Source organism: Pelodiscus sinensis, chromosome 2 (assembly GCF_049634645.1).
Source record: "Pelodiscus sinensis isolate JC-2024 chromosome 2, ASM4963464v1, whole genome shotgun sequence".
NCBI lineage: Eukaryota > Metazoa > Chordata > Testudines > Trionychidae > Pelodiscus > Pelodiscus sinensis.
Window position 1 is genome coordinate 209,777,144 of NC_134712.1, and position 16,825 is coordinate 209,793,968.

The 16,825-nt window shown below is 42.9% G+C and overlaps 1 protein-coding gene across 1 annotated transcript in view; it reads left to right on the forward strand.

Moving 5' to 3' along the window:
* COL28A1 (collagen type XXVIII alpha 1 chain) overlaps positions 1–16,825 on the forward strand; it is a 129,296-nt gene that overhangs the window by 60,057 nt on the left and 52,414 nt on the right. Inside the window, exons 17-23 of the mRNA XM_006114506.4 lie at positions 330–398; positions 2,009–2,077; positions 3,748–3,819; positions 4,891–4,959; positions 5,404–5,475; positions 6,806–6,874; positions 9,738–9,806. Of these exons, the coding sequence (XP_006114568.2) occupies positions 330–398; positions 2,009–2,077; positions 3,748–3,819; positions 4,891–4,959; positions 5,404–5,475; positions 6,806–6,874; positions 9,738–9,806 (489 nt within the window). The remainder of the gene's footprint in view (positions 1–329; positions 399–2,008; positions 2,078–3,747; positions 3,820–4,890; positions 4,960–5,403; positions 5,476–6,805; positions 6,875–9,737; positions 9,807–16,825) is intronic.

The following is a 16,825-nucleotide window of genomic DNA, read 5'->3' on the forward strand; positions in this document are numbered from 1 at the left end:
GATCCCCACATGGGATAATGTAGTAGGGAACTTTTTTATAGGGTGAATGCTCAGTACACCTGAAATTCTGATAATTTACAGAGGCCTCACAGCTCACAATAGAAACTCAAAAGTTGATAGGTGTGTAGCCCTGTCCTCTCAGAGGCCACTACCTGAACTTGGGGTAATTCAGTTAAATCCACGTGTGTGACACTGAGGAAAAATTGAGTAAGGAACTCTTGATTTGGCCAGTAGGGTTTCTTTTCCTTTGGAGGATAATACATTCAGTTTATTACCTTGAACCAGTAGAAGTGCAGCTTTCATTAACTTCTTCCTTCTTTTCTTTGAAGGGTATCCAAGGTCCTAAAGGTATACCTGGGCAAAAAGGGTCTCAAGGCATTGGTGTGCAGGGTCCAAAGGTAATTTTCAAGAGAATTGGCAATTGAAGAATATTAATAACCACCTCAAGGGACCAAGGCCAGACTTCCAGTGCTTTTAAAGCAAATTCCATTGTGGGATCAATAGAAAGAAATCAGTACATTTTTGGATCACAATCTGTATTTCGTCTTTGTGGGAAAATTCCCTTGACAGTGTGGTGTGTGGGTGAATTAAGCTCTGATGTGTCCTGAGAACAGAATGTTTGGAACTTTCTCTCAAGTACTGCAACAGCTTTTTCCTGTGGAAGGAGAAACCAGATATTCTACATCGGGGGCGGGCAAAAGGGCCTCCGGAGGCTGGATCTGGCCTGCCAAGCAGATTTATCCAGCCCATGGAGGTCCTGCCGCTCCCGCCGCACCCAGGCCAATCAGGGCCTAGGGACGGGGGAGCGCACGGCACTTAGAGTCAACTGCTAGGGTTGATTCTACGCACCATGTGCCGGAGGGAAGGCAGTAAGAGTCTTCATGCTTCCCCCAGCTCCAGCTGGTCAATCCTGGGGGTGGGGGAAAGCATGCAAGTCTCCTTCCATCTTGCAAGGAACTCGGCATTTAGACTCAACCACCAGTTGCGGCTCAGCTGGCAGGTGACTCTAAGTGCTGTGCTCCTTTTCAGGGCAGGGGCAGACTTTGCGTGCTTCCTCCCACCCCAGGTTCTGATTGACCTAAGGAGAGTGGGGGAGGAGGGAGCGTGTGAAATCTCCTCCCATTGTCAGGGCCACGGGCACCTAGAGGGAGCCACCAGCTGTTCAGAATAGCTAGTGGTTCTCTCTGGGGAGGAGAGGGTGTGAGGGCAAAGACTTCACGCAGGACTGGTATTTCAAGTCAGGAATGTTCAGGGGCAAAGAGAACAAGGCATAATGCCTGGGAGAGAATGTGGAATGACAGGAGCAGATGAAATGAAAAGCAAAAATAGGCATTGTGATTAACTTCCTCCACAAAAATGCTTATTTTATTGAAAGCAGCCTGTTAAATTCTTTCTGGACCTTTTGCATTTAGGATGGACATTAGGAACCACAGGTATACTGTATGGTTTGGCATGGGAGAACAGATGATCAAAAGTTATGGTCTCTGTTAAGACCATGAAAAGCTAACGGATAGTGCTGGAGCGAAAGTGCTATTTCTAATCCTTGGACTAATTCAGTTATTTTAAAATTTCATTTTGTTCCAAATCAGAATGAAAAGCAAAAATATCAATTTCCAGAAGAACCAAAAAAACCTAATCTGGTTTTATCAAGACATTTTTGTTTCACTGTGTCAAAATATTTCATTTCAATAATGTAAATATTGATATATTAATATTAAAGTAAAAAGAAAATGAATAAAAGAATAAAAAGAAAAGAAAAATTTTCACCATCAAAATAAAACTAGAAAGTCAAAATGATTCATTGACTTTTTTTCTGCTGATTACTTCATTGGAAAAAAAACCTATATGTTCCTGCAAAACAATTCAGCTGACACAATTGTATTTTCTGACTGAAAACTGTTTTGTCGTCAATTTTCAGTCTGCTTTACCTGAGAAATCCAGCTGCTATGCAAATAAATAAAGTTAAGCTCTGTACTTATACTAAACACAAATAATTGTTCATTACTAGGGAAAAGAGGGTGAATCGGGACATAAGGGTGATCCAGGACCACCAGGAATTGGAGTACCTGGACCGAAAGTGAGCCTATTTTTTTATAATCTTGTCCAAATTTTCTACAAAATGTGTCTGATAAATTGTAATAAGGAGTTGCTATATCCATGGATTTCAGTGACAAAGTGAGTTTCAACTGTTTAAAATTCAATTTCTATCATTATTCACATTATTTATAAATAAGTCATGTTTAAGTGATGGCATGATGCTCACAAAGGGGAGAACAACGGTCACAAAGACTGAATGATTAGAGATATTTGACAACCGGTTAGATAAGCATCATTCAGGGAGGATATAGATGGTGTTTGGTCCTGCCATAAGTGCAGGGGACTGGACTTGATGACCTCTCAAGGTGCCTTTTAATTCTAGTGTTCTATGATTATATAAGATACTAGCCAATTAGCCCGTCATAAGACAGGATTTTCGGGTCTCTCCTCCATGTCCTATTCCCTTTCTATCTCAGTCTTCTCTCCTGAGCCTCCGGTCTCTCACTCTATCTCTCGCTCTCTCTCCTTCTCCTACTCCTACTCCTCCTGCCTCCCCTTCTCTCTCTCTCAGCTCTCCTCTGCCTCCTGCCTCTCTCTCCATCTCTCTCTTTCTTTTCTTCCCCTCCTGCCTTTCACTCTCTCTCTGTTCTCCTCCACTGTCCTCTGTCTCCGTCTGGGATGCATGCTCGTCCAGGCCCCGCCCCTTGCCCATGTACGTCACCGCCCCATCCCCCTTTGCCTCCAGTCGTGGCGCTCGGCTGACTTCTGCGCCGCTCAGAGGGATCGCCACGCAGGAGCAAGCGGCGCAAATGGCTGTTTGGGCTCCGCACTCTTCATGCAGCACCCCTGTGCTGCATGGGGAGTGTGGAGCCCAAACGGCTGTTTGTGCCACTTGGTCCCACGCAGTGGCCCAGCTAAGCGGCATAGAAGTCAGCCGAGTACCACGGCAGGATGCAAAGGACATGACAGAGGCAACAGCACCTCCCAGAGGCAACACCAAGCCTTACAGAGTCACAGACATTGGGCTACTATATATAAGATATGAGAGTGATTAGTGGGGAGGAGCAAACAGAGATCTGATAGAAGGGGATGCACATGTAGCCTTTCTATCACTCCTGATACACACCCAACCCCACTATGCCTTTATTCTCTCCACCTTATTAGTCATATATGTAAACAAAGAAGCAACACCCTGTGGAACTTTTGTATTTCTCTCACTCAGCTAACTGCATGATTGCTCCCAACCTTTCCCCATGTCTGGTCCTCCTCCTAAAGTGCTGACCCAGTCTTTACATCCCAGTCTCTTTAAAGCTAGCAAGAAAAATCTCCAGGCCAGCACAACCTGTCCCAGGGTTTACCTAAATAGAGCCATAGTTTTGGGAGAAGGAATGCAGTCTGTATGGGAGAGGAGGTGGTCTCTGGGAGGCAGTTGGGAATGTGAAAAGAAATCTAGAGATACTTTATTTGACAGAGGTGTGATTTTTTTTAAAGAAATTTAAAATATGTATTCCAAATTGAATGAATTAGTTTGGTTTCTTGACTGGGATTAGCAGCAAATGCTATTCTGCAGAGCATTAATTAGGAAGAGTCTCTTTTTGGACAGAAATATTGCCCAATAACCAATATTGTAACAAAATGAAACTTCCTCAGTGTACAAAGTGCATTAGTTACACTAAGCTTTTGGGAAATAAATGTTTACTGCCATTGAAGGGAGATCCCGGAACATCAGGACAACCAGGACAACCAGGAATGAAAGGACAAACTGGAAATAATGGGAAAAAGGTAAGCTAGTATTTTTGTTTGCTGGATGCGAAAGCTTTAGCCTAGATAGGACAATCAAATTCAGACTTCATTGTATATTGGATCCCTCTGCTCTCAGGAGAGTAGTTGCACAATCGAGAGATATATCTCCTGGGGAAAGTAGACACCATTACTTGCCCTTACATACAGGGTCTGTTGAGGTAAAATAGTTTTAAATCTGGATAATTAGCCATAGAGCCACCCTAGAGCAAAGTGGCACTGGGGATGGAGTCTGCAACTGGTCAAGTTACCCTTACAAAGGTGGCCACCTCTCCAGGTTTTCCCAGGATCATCCATTTTTAAGGTAGCTGTCCCAGGAGCTCTGTCCAGGTGTGGACGAGCAGTACACACTTCTAGCTGTCAAGTCTTATAGGTTCTGGATCATCTGGGATTTCCCTTTTTTTAAGTTGTACCTGAAAGGTGGCAACCCTAGACCTGTCCATTTTGTGTTGGCCAGCTCTGGAGTTCTGCTCTCTCACTCCCACCCATTACACATACTCCATCAGAGTGGGGGAGTAGATGAGTAACATCTTGTGTCCCCAAATCCCTCTTTCATTCAGATTTTCTGCCACCAGGGGATTAGTATGGCCTTCAGCATCTAGTTTGCTTTGCAAGATCTTGTGCAGTCTGTCAGTCTAGGTCAATGAACATCTTCAAAAGCAAGAGTACAGATCCACTTTTTGCTTCATACTTCTTTTTAGTGCTACTATAAAGGACACAACTAATACAGACTAAAGGCTGAGGTATGGGATCTTTCAAGGAGTATAGAAAGCAGGGTGAGATTTTGCAACTTAATGTTAAATTGTATTATATTCATAAAAATATTAGCTGTTGGGATATTTTTTTTCCTGAGACTGTCAGGACTGACTGTTTCAGCTATGCTGGATATAGCTGAGAAAATAGACTTTTTGGAGTATGATGGAAGCTTGATCTTGCCAAACCAGGAAAAGCATATTGACCCAGGCTAGTTCTCAGAACATTAATAGTTAGGATTTTTATTCTATAGTCTAGACATCAATGTGAGGATTAATAAACTGATATAATTTTCATTAGGGCGAAAAAGGAGCACCTGGTTTAAGAGGCCTAGAGGGACCAGCTGGAAAAGGAGATGTTGGCCAAAAGGTGTGAATTATTAATATCCATCTTTGAGAAACATAACAAAGTTAAATGTTCTTGTTTAAATACAGGTCAGTGGATGGTGTTTTAATTTGTCTTTGTTAAGTAATAGCTTCACAAGTTTAAATGTTTGATCTCAGTAGAACTTGAGTTCTCAGCATGAATATGTGGCAGAATGAGAAACAGGAACTAAAATGAAAGTTCAAAATTATAATTGAAGTCAGTGTGAAGTAAATGTGCTCAATACCTTGGGGTGAGAGTATGAAAATCAGGCTACTTTTTAGGCTTTAGGAATCTCACAGGATATAGTCAAAAGGCAGAAATGAGACTTAGGTATCTAAATACTTTTGAATCTTTCTCCATAACTTTAAGCACTCAGGATTTTTTTTTCACTATAAAATGTAAAATCTTTGAAATAATTAATCCATGAAAATATTGTATTTTGGTCAGGGTGATCAAGGAGAAAAAGGATCCCCAGGAGTAGATGGTGCTTTAGGATCACAAGGGCCTCCAGGACCAAAAGTAAGTTTTGATCCTTCTTTTTCTACACGAAACAAACACCTCTGGTATTTTTAGGATATACATTTATTGACAAATCTGAAGCTTTGAGATTTGTATGTTAAGCTGGCAAAACAAAAAAGTATATTTTCATCCTGTGCACTGAATGGGCAATGGGTTCTGTGGAAAAAATAGTGATTATGTAATTAAACACTATTTTAAAGGAGTCATATTCATGTTGCAAAAGCACTGTTAATTCAGACATTTCCCAAGGTTAGGGTCTGCAACCTTAACATTCATTTAATGTAGTTTCATGTATAATTTTTTTATATATATATAGACACACACACAGGGCGCGGTGAGCCCCATTCACCAGCAGCGCATTTCTACGCTCTGCAGATCGCTCCACGCCGGCTCTTCCGAGGTGTAATCTACTCGCCACGAGCGAGTAGATTACACTATTTGTCAAGCCCTGTATATATAGATATAGATATAGATTATAGATGTTGTGACAGAGCAGGTTAAAGGACTTGGGGGAAGGCGAGAGAAGCTGCTCAAGCAGAGGAAACAGCAGCAATCCTGGCTAATTAGGGGCAGCTGATAAAGGGCTGCTGCAAATCAATTAAAGGCCAGATTAAGCTGATTGGGCATGATCATGATCATGGGCATGGGCATGGAGAGGAGGAAAACAACCCAGCGTTAAGAAGACTCAGCATGGAGGAGCAGGAGGAACCACCAGCCCTGCTAAAGGCTACAGGGGGAGGTGAGGAGTTGAGCAGGGGATGTTGGAGGGCTCCCTTACCCCCTCCCAGCCTTCGGGGCAAGAAGGCGGCTTTCTGGTCAGCTGTGACTGGCCCAGGGTTTCAGCCCAATACAACATCCTTTATGCTAAGGGCCAGGAAGGCCCAGGGACAAAAACTCAGCAGGTGAGGGCCCTGCTGCAGCCCTTAAAGTGTGGGACAGTGGACAGACCAGTGGTCAGGATCTCAGGAAGGAGACTGACCCTACCACAATATATATATATCCCCTGCACCCTGAAGCCATCCAAATCTCACACTTCTATAGCAAAATAGCTGTTAGCTGATCAAGGCAACCATCAGCACCATCATAAGAGTTAGCATTATTTTTTCCAAATAAGATGTTCAATCAGTGCTCATTTCAGACTTGCAGTTCAGTCCATGTTCTTTAACAGCTTTGTTAGAGTTTGCAGATTTGAGGGAAAATGTTTTTAACCAAATATTGCAGAACTGATCTGAAACATTTTGATTATTTTATACTAAGGTTGAACAATACATAAATTAGAACATATACAAAAAGCATTTACTCATAGTTATACTAAATTGTTTTATTGTAGGGTGAACCTGGAAAAAAAGGCTCAGATGGTAGCCCTGGACCATCCATTCGTGGACTGCCTGGACCAAAGGTAAATCATCTGAGGTTTGTCTGATGGAGCCAGGATATTGAATGTTTTGAACTAGGTGGCACTTACAAGATTCTATTCAAGTTAACAGAGCTAAAGCTGCAATGTTAGTGATTAAAAAAAACCTAGCCCAATTAGTTTAATACAGATATTGTGCCTGTCTTCTTTCATATTGTGGAGAATAACTGCTTTGCTGTTTCACTGAAAGCACATTTTGCTAGAGCGACCCAAAATGGCCCTGTAAAAGCTGGAACTTCACATGTGTACTGAAAAAGCTAAAAGGTTTAATTTTAGCCTTTTGCAATACAATGCCGCCCACCATCTCAGCAGGGGAAGAGGATGATTGATTAGCCCTGCAAGGAAAAAAACATTAGACCTCTGGGTTTGTGGGAGAAGGGGTGGAAGGGTATGTTTACATTACAGCGCCAGCCTGGTCCTAGGAAGAGGTGGAGGGCTGGGTGGCAGCAGATGGCTGGCTCATCTCATGCCAGGTGCAGGATCTGCTAGCTTGATGCTGGCAGGCTTGCAACTGGCACAAGCATGGTAGGGCAACCTGGGAAGGGCTAGCCTCCAGCTAGTTCAAATTAAGTGGCTACGCAGCCCTTAATTCGAATTAGGCGTTACTCCTCATTGAATGAGGTTTACCTAGTTCAGATTAAGCGCTCCGCTATTTTGAATTTAAAGGCTGTTAGTTCGAATTCACTTTGTAGTGTAGACATACCCGAAGGGAGGAATGGGCTTGGCTTTTTGGGGCTCTGACAGACTTTCCCCCTCCTATCCTACATCTCACACTGAGGGGCAAAAGATTCTCCATTGCTCCCTGCTACCATTGGATAGACTATGGGAAAAGGGACAAAGGAGAAGTGATTGTCTTAACTCCTCCTCTATATTAAGCTTTGAGGGCATGCAGGTGCAATTTTTCTTTCACTGTTGCCCTATCTGATAATGGAGGTATAGTTTGAACTGTTTCCAAGATTCTGTGGGTGTGAGCAATTGCCAGTGTGAGAACGGGAAGGAACTTTTCCTTTGGGGCAAGAACATCAAGGTGTCAGAGCCTTACTTGCAGCATCCTGGAGACCTAGTTGTAAGTTATTAGAGTATAGACAGAAACTAGGAATAAAGGTTTTCACTGCAATTTGTGGTTAGAGCCCATCTTAGGTGAGAAGCTCAAAGAGGTCAGTTCCCATAGGTAAACATGAGGGAGGGTCCACCCAGAAGATAGTTGGTGGACCCTATTACTCTGGAAGAAGAAGAGGAGCTCTCTCCGACTTTCTTCTTCATGTACCCTCACTCCCCTAATGGTATGTGGGTGGGACTGGGGAGAGTCTGGAGAGGGTAAGACGATTCAGAGGAGGGGTAACTCCTAATATGTGAGCTGAAGGGGGGGGGGGTCGTCAATCCTGAATAGTAATTTTGTATTGAGGCCATTTAATATCACACTGGAACCAAACACATACCTGATAATATAATTTAGGGCCATTTATATCCTGCTTTCTTCCATCCTTGATCAACATAAGAGCCTCCACTGTGACTGTGGTGTCTTGTCTTTTGTTAATTTGTCATTCTTTGACTGGACCGGGGTGTACTACAAATCCCAAGATTCTAGCCCTGCTGCAGATGATAGGAATGAAGATATGGCTTTCCAAATTTCTTTCCTCCCTCCTCTACTTCAAACAGGCACTTCCATCTATATTTACAATGAGTGAGGAGAATTCCTGTTATCGTTTCCAGGGTGGAAAAGGAAAGATATTGGGCTAGGAAGGCAGGCTAGACTATGCAACACTGAAGGATTATTTTCGTTTTTGTATGTGCAGAGTCAAATCCTGGGGTTCTTATTGATTTTTTTTTCTCCTCTCAAACAAAACTCCCATTCATCTCAGTTGCATGGTCCCGCTGCTAAACCTATTGAAATCATTCTACTGATTTTATTTGAATCAGGCCCTCCGTTAGTGATGTGATATGACAAAACAAATTGTTTATGAAAACTGTAAACACCAAGTTACTCTTTTAGGAAGAACTTTCTAAGAAATGGACAAACCTTTTTCTCATGGTTAGTCCATCACTTAGATAAATGTCTTTCTAGGCAGCCACTATTTCTCTGTGGTATATTGGAATGGATAGAAATCCAATTGGGATGACTTCTTTGGCAAGCACAATGCTTAGTAATTCTATCCTAGAAGCCTCTAATCATTCTGCCATAATGAAGTCAGGTGAAATAGTTTCCAACATAGTTTGCATATCATCAAATCTGCGAGCGTCTCAGTCTCTCGGAAGTCATCCCAGTTTTTGTGTTAGCCATTGTTGGCAACTGTTGTGTGTCAAATACTTAGTCAGATTTAGTAGTATTTATAGGACACTTAATTTGGAACCAGAAAGCTATGAACACAGTTCTTACTGTCTCTTGGCAAAGAAAGTCTCCTGCCTCATTTATGCGAGCAACAAATCTTGTAGGAATGTTGCTTGAGCTCCTAATGGTGCTTTTCATGGTATTGATAATTTTCAGCAGAAAGTTTGCAATTTAAGATCTTTACAAGATCCCCCCAAAATGGGGGGAATATATATTGGGGTGGACAATTAAAGAGTTGTGGTTCTCCACTGGCCACTTTTTGGGAAATACTGACCCTCCTATAGGGCATCTGGCAGGAGAGAGGTTTTCCCATCTTGTCCCAACACAACAGCTTTTTGTGTTGTGGAGATCAGAAATGAGATAGAAAGAGCTTTTCCTAAAATATTTGTGGCTTAGTGTGAAGACCTTCAGTTACTGTCATTTTGGTGTCAAAATTGAATAAATATGTGAAGCTGGTACTTTTCTGTAAAACCTAGAGTGAAGACAGTAAATAATCAAGGTTTTGTTTTTTTCATTTAGGGGGAGCCGGGAGAAACTGGACTAAAAGGAAGTGATGGAAATCCCGGAGATTCAATAATGGGACCAATGGTAGATAGCATGTTTCTTCATTTCATGTTTGGCTGAGAAGAAATATTAACCATTTCAATGAAAAAACAGTTTGAATGGTTTTGAAAAAATCCAACTGGATGATACTTCAAATCCATCATTTCAAACCGAATCTAGCTATTTAATAAGTTTCTGACAAGTTTGCTTGAGAAATGCAAAGCAGATACCTGGCTCTGTGTTATCAGTACAAGAGATCCCTTTTCTGTACAAAGTTAGCCCCTAATTTTTTTCCACTTCTCATTCTTTCCCTTGGTGTTTGTTCCATTCCATTTTAGCCTGACTGTACTTCGGGCTTGTGACAAGAGTCAAACAGTTATAGTTGTGGCAATTAGCCAGGATGGGTAGGGATTGGGTTCTTAGCCTCTGTTTGCAAGAAGCTGGGAATGGGTCACAGGGTTGAATCATTACATGATTACAGAAGACAGGGTAATGGGCTAGATGGAGTTTTCATCTGACTCAGTATGGTCGTTCTTATGCTGCAATTGTGAGCAACCAAAAAGTCATGAGGTTTTGGGGTTTTTTGTAATTCAAACTAGGTATTAGCTCTTGCCCCCTTCATTGCCCCTTTCCATCAGTTGCTTACATTGCATTCCCTCTCTCATTCTGTAACTTGGGATTCTCCCTTTTCATGATTTGGTCCCTGGGCCAGGACACTACTAGTTCCACTGTTTGTCAGTAACAAAGTCCTGCTGGACAAATGGTCCAGATGTTGCCTTAGATAATTGGATATTCCATACCTAGGTCTTGTGACACTTTCTCAGTGGCTGGTAGGGGAATCCAGGCCCACCCAATACTCCAGGTTACAGTCCAGGGGCCCTATGATTAGTAGCATACATCTGCTCAGTCTCAGACCTTGTTGCTATTTCCCTCAGCTCCCTGCTACTCCACCTCTCCATCTCATTGTCTATCTCTGGGTTTACCACGAGAGATTCCTTTGTTCCCAGTGACTAGCTCACCCTTCTCAGCCTCTTGTCCATCTTCTCAGTCCAGGGCAGGGTCCCAAGGCTTACTGTCCCCTGTCAGAATCTCTCCCTTGCCAACTCCCTTGCCCTCTAAGGAGTGACTGTAGACCTTCTCCATGCAGCCTTCTTTTTATTCTCTCTCCCTTTGCAGCATAGCATACTCCCTTCCTGATTCTATGACTACTATGCATCCATGTCTTTCCTGATATTCTTCAAGTCTTGCAGAAGAGCTATTTTTATTGGGCCCTCTTTTCCTTGGATTATTGATAGACACTGCAAGAAAAATGTTACCCTTTTAAGACCTCTTAGTGTTCTGTACAAAGCTTGCCTTCCTGGGAATTGGGCTTACAATTCCAAAGGACATGATCTATCATTTCCTGAACATCACATGTTACAAATAATTCATCTTTGTGTATGTTAATTATAAAAAAAAGTAGTTAATCCACAATGCCCTGTTAGAATTCTAAATAGAGCCCCTTCACCATTCCTCTCAGGATCTTGGAATATATCAACATTTTAAACTGTTGAGCATGCCTCTTGCATTTTTCCTTTTGCTCTGTTGCCCCAGGTTGTGCCATTTCCTCCTTTAGCTCATTTTTTATTAAGAGTTTAAATTCCAGTTTCCTTAAGGGGATTCCTTGGTCAGCTTATTTGTCTTTATTAGCACTTTGCCTGCTCATCCCTTAATTCATTGCCTGCTATCTCGGCATGCCCCAGAATCCAAGCTATTATATCCAGTTGCATCAGTTCTGTTAGCAGTAATATTTCATCAAGAACAATATTCCTGTTACAGACTGGCTCAGCTTTCCCTTTGAAACTGATCTACCCACTGCCTCTTCCCCCGCTGTCCTCCCTCCCCGTCCTTCCCTCATTTAGTCTTGGTTCTGGATATCCAACACTCCAGTCATCTGAAGAAGTGGGCTTTGCCCATGAATGCTCATGATGCCATCTACCTGTTTTATTAGTCTTTTAAATTGCTACCAGACTATTTGTTGTTGTTTTTAATTTTTCCTGTTGCAGACTGTCACGAGTCGGGCTACCCCTCAGGCTTACAACCTATTCATCATTGTGGCTAGCCGCCCGTGTACCTTTCCCTCACTCGTGCTCCCCGTACCCCAGTCCCGCTTTATGGCTAAGTTCATGGCTCCGCAGGTAGCGCACTTAGTCTCAACCTCGTCGATGAGGTGCCTCTTGCTGTGAGGTGGGAGGGGGACTCAGGGGAACTCGGGCCCACCCCCACTCTGAGACCCGACCCAGGACCCTTAAAAGCAGTGGCATCCTAGTGCCGCTCGGTTGGTGGGGCGTTCCCCGAAACTCACCAACACACGGGGAGGGTTTGTTCCCCATCCTGGGTCACTTCCTCCTGGTCCTCCATGTCTGTTCCGGCTCCCAAGCTGCCTCGCCCTGGTCCTCCCGGCATTCTCTCCTGGGCTCACCTCTCTTCCCCTCTTCTTTCCTGTTCCGGGTGTCTTTTGAAAGGCCTGCTCCTCCTGGCCCCGCCCCCTTCCCGGGGCACGGGGTGATGACGTCAGCCGTGGGGAAGCCCTGTCTGAGACGTCCCGGCCCCCGGCTGCCCTGGTACAACCTGGGCATGTGTGCCAAGGCGCAGCCCGTACCTGGCACTGTGCCCCGAGCCCGGCTCCTTCCGTACCCCAGTCCTGGCTGGAGCGGTGTCCTCCTCGCCGGAGGCTTCCCCACCTTTGGCTGGACGGAGAGTGTGGGGTGATGTGTGCTTCTCCGCGCAGGAGCCCGGTGCCCCGTCACACAGAGGGTATGTCTACACTACCACCCTAGTTCGAACTAGGGTGGTAATGTAGGCAACCGGAGTTGCAAATGAAGCCCGGGATTTGAAACGAGGGGTAACGGTGAAACGAGGAGTAACGGTAGTTCGGACTAGGAAGCCTAGTCCGAACTACCTAGTCCGTGCCGCGTGTAGCCGCGCGGCACGGAGTCCGCACTAGCGGACATTTAAAAATGGCGGCGCCCAGCTTTATGCAAATGAAGCCCGGGAAATTCAAATCCCGGGCTTCATTTGCAACTCTGCTTGCCTACATTACCACCCTAGTTCGAACTAGGGTGGTAGTACAGACATACCCAGACTAACTCAATTATCCCTCTGAAATATTTCTGCTGTCAGACTTGCCACTGTAAATTGCCTGTAGCCCTGATAAGGTGTCAAAGAGGATGGCCAGGGCAGCTGATCACCCTTCCAAAGCCCAGTTTACTGCTAACATAGTCCCTGTTAGCTCAGCTGAGACAATGGATGCAAAGTTAGTTTTCTGGATTTTTTTTTTAGTCTGAGTGAGGGCCTGCAAAAAGCTTTTCTGACTCTCCTTTTGGGAGCCATCTGTAAATATCTGACTATAGCGGGATGAACAATCGTTTTCAATGAGGGGGAGGGGTCAGTCCAAAAATTTGGGAAGTGACCAAGGGCCGCACTTTTCCATGATATTTAATGGAGGGGGTTTGGGGTCTGGGACAGAATTTGGGAGAGAGCTCTGTGTAGGGAATTGGAGTGCAGGAGGGGGTGTGGGTTTCTTTGGGAGGGAGTTTGGGTTCAGAAGGGGGTTGTGACCTGGGCATGGGTGCAGAGGGTTTGGGTGCAGGAGGGGGTTGTATCCTGGGACAAAGGGTTGGGATGTGGGAGGGAGTGGGGTGCCAGGTGCAGGCTCTGGCCAGGAGATGCTTATCATAAGTGACTCCTAGCTGGTGTCCCAACAGGACTCTCAGGCAGACTCCCCGGCTGCTGCAGCTCCACATGCAGCTCACAGCAGCTAACTGTTGGGGCCAGTGTGTATGTCTCTGTGCTTCATGCCCTTTACGGGGAGGGGAACATTGGGTCCTTGTGTGCTGCATGTGCGCACAAGCATTGTCTTTGCAGCTTCCATTGGCTGGTTTCTGGCCAACGGGAGGCTGCAAGGATGATGCTGGGGGTTGGGCACAGAGGCCCTACTCCAAAGGGAACACACCACACAAACCCACACGCTGGTCCCAGCAGCTGGCTACTTTGAGAAGTGTGTGGGGATGTTGCAAGCAGGAGGCCTGCCTAAGTCCCACTGGAATGTTTGGCAGGCTGGACCTGGCCCATGGACCATATTTTGCCTACTCGTGGGCTATAGTGTCCCCACTTACCACATACATATTGATTTGCTATATCTTGTATATGTAACAATCTTTTCCTATTTATTTCATTATATAATTCCATGTCTATCTCAAGGTGAATAGTTTACCAGTGACTGAATATTTTCCCATAGCTATAGCTTTTGGTCTCTTTCAATCCTTTCTTTTCGTTTGCAATTCAATATATGTTAGAAGAAGCTTTCCCTATTATGGCTTAAGAACATAAGAATGGCCACATTAAGTCAGCCCCATGGTCCTTCTAGCTCGGTATTCTGTCTTCCAAGAGTGGTTGGTGCCAGAGGCTTCAGAGCATATGAATATAAAAGAGCAATTGAGTGATCCACATCTTATCATCCATCCACAGCTTCTGGCAGTCAGAAGTTATGGGATACTCAGAGCATGGGGTTGCATTCCTGACTATCTTGGGTAATAGCCATTGATTAAACTTACCCTTCATAAACTTATCTAATTCTTGTTTTACCCCAGTTATACTGTGTCCTTCACCTCATTCCCTCAATGAATTCCATAAATTGACTGATTTTTCTGTGATGAAGTACTGCCTTATGTTTGTTTTTAAACCTACTGTCTATTAATTTAATTGGGTAGCCCCCTAGTCCTTGTTTTATAGGAACACCTTATTTACTTTTTTCCATCCCATTCATAATTATAGAGATCTCTATCATATCCCACTCCAATTAGTCATCTCTTTTCTAAGATGAACATCTCTTTTCTTTTTAAATCCTTCCTCCTATGGAAGTTGTTCCATTCCCCTAATAATTTTTGTCTCTGTACTTTTTCCCATTCTAATATCTTTGAGACCGGGCAACCAGAACTCAAGCATTCAAGATGTAGGCATACCATGGATTTCTATAGTGGCATTATGATATCTTTCATGGTATCTGTCCCTTTCCTAATGATTCATAAAGTTATCTTTTTTGATTACTGCTGCATATGGAGCAGTTGTTTTCAGAAAACTATCCAGTATGATATCAACATCTTTCTTGAATTTAGAAAGCTAATTTAGACCCAATTTTGGGGAAGTATAATTATGATTGTTTTCCAATGTGCATCATTTATTGCATTTATACTGTAGCTGTGCAGTCCTGTTGCTTAAGAAGTCTGACCCATCTATACAATTTCCTGAAATATTCTCTCTCTCTATAAGACATCTCAGGCTGTTTCTGTGCCCAGGAGTGTTATATCATGAATTATTTGGTTTATCCTGTTTTTTCTGTACTTCCGCCCCATCCTAATAATATGGTTAATCATACTTCTACCTCTTTTGAACCCATTTTGTGTTCCATCTATGAGCCTACTTCTTTCCAGGTATGCTGCTAATCTCTTACTACTTTGTCTGTAGTTTTACCTAAACGTGTTGCAAAGGCACTTGATTATCTCAGGTCTTGAGAAAAAATATTTGGTTTGCTCACTGGGACAATGAAATATTTCCAGTCCATAGGATTTCGTCTTTTGCCACGTTATGTATTTTAGTATCACTTCACTGAGGTTTTTAAGCATTTCAAAGCTTATTTCACCCTTGCCTGGTGTGGTGCTTTGGTGTTTCTTTGAGTTGTCTATATTAAAGTTTTAATTTAAAATAGCTATATCCTCTTCCCACCTCTTAATCATCTTATAATTATTAATAAACATTTCTTCATCTCTCTAACTTCTATCTTCTGATCCTCATCATTGCTGACTTTTTGAAACATGATGGCCAGCATTTCAGCTTTTTCTTTGTTGGTGTTTATTACTCCATGTTCTGCAATTGCAACTGCAGTTGGTTTATGTGACTCATTCATTTTTTCTAATTTGTTTATATACTGCTAATGTATACTCCCCCTCCCCATACACACCCTATGTTCTCAGTGTTTCCTCTTTTTTTTGTAAAGTAAATAACCCTTTATGCAACTGCCTTACTTGCTTTATGGTTAATTAAGTTCTCACTATTTAGGGAATTTAACATTTTAATCTCTACTTCAGGGCTATTCAGGTCTTCCTTAATGGAGGTGTAATCATCCCCATATTTTCCCTTTTTCCTGCCTGTCTATACCATATTCCAGCATTTTACAGCCTAGTTTTTCTTTATTAGCCAAGTCTCTTTTATGCATATTATATCAAACTTTGCATTAACATTAATAATATTTTCTTTTAATTCCTGCCCACACACTATTAAGCTATGGGCATTCCCACTGAAAATAGACATCATGATTATTTTAATCTTCAGTATTTCCTTCTTTTACATTGCTAGTCCATACATACCGGTATTTTTAAGGAGCTTTGATTATATAGTGATTTTTTTTCCCCTGTTTTCTTTTATTTCCTTTTCTATACCAGGTTCTGTTCAGTGGTGCAATTTGGGGGGCTTTTGCCCCATGCTTATGTTTCGTACTGGAGGTCTGCTCATGTTCTAGCACCAGACGAAGCTCTTAACTACATTACAGGTTGAGCATAGATAGAATGCGAAGAGTCTGATCCCAGGTTCTGCCCTTGGGGCAGGGATTTTGTTTATAAACAGAGGCAGGATAGTTAAGAAAATAAAAGACATGTCAACTAACATTAAGGATCATTAAATGATCCTGAAAGCATTTTCAGGCACTCCAGTTTAAACAAAAAAAAAAAAAAAAAAAGGAAAGAAAGGGTAGGAATAAATGACCACCCCTTAGTCCGGCCCTGCATTGTGGACAATTTTCTGAAAAACATTCATTCAGCGTGAAGTGGCAATCAAAAAAGCTAACAGATTATCTATCCATTTTCTAATGATTCCCAATAATAAAACAAAAAATATCATATTGCTTCCTCTATAATCCATGGTACACCCCCATTTTCAGTAGTGCAGGCAGATGTGCTCATTCCATCTAAAAAGATGCACTGAATTTGGAAAAAAAGTTAGAGAAGAGCAACAGAAATGACTGGGGATAT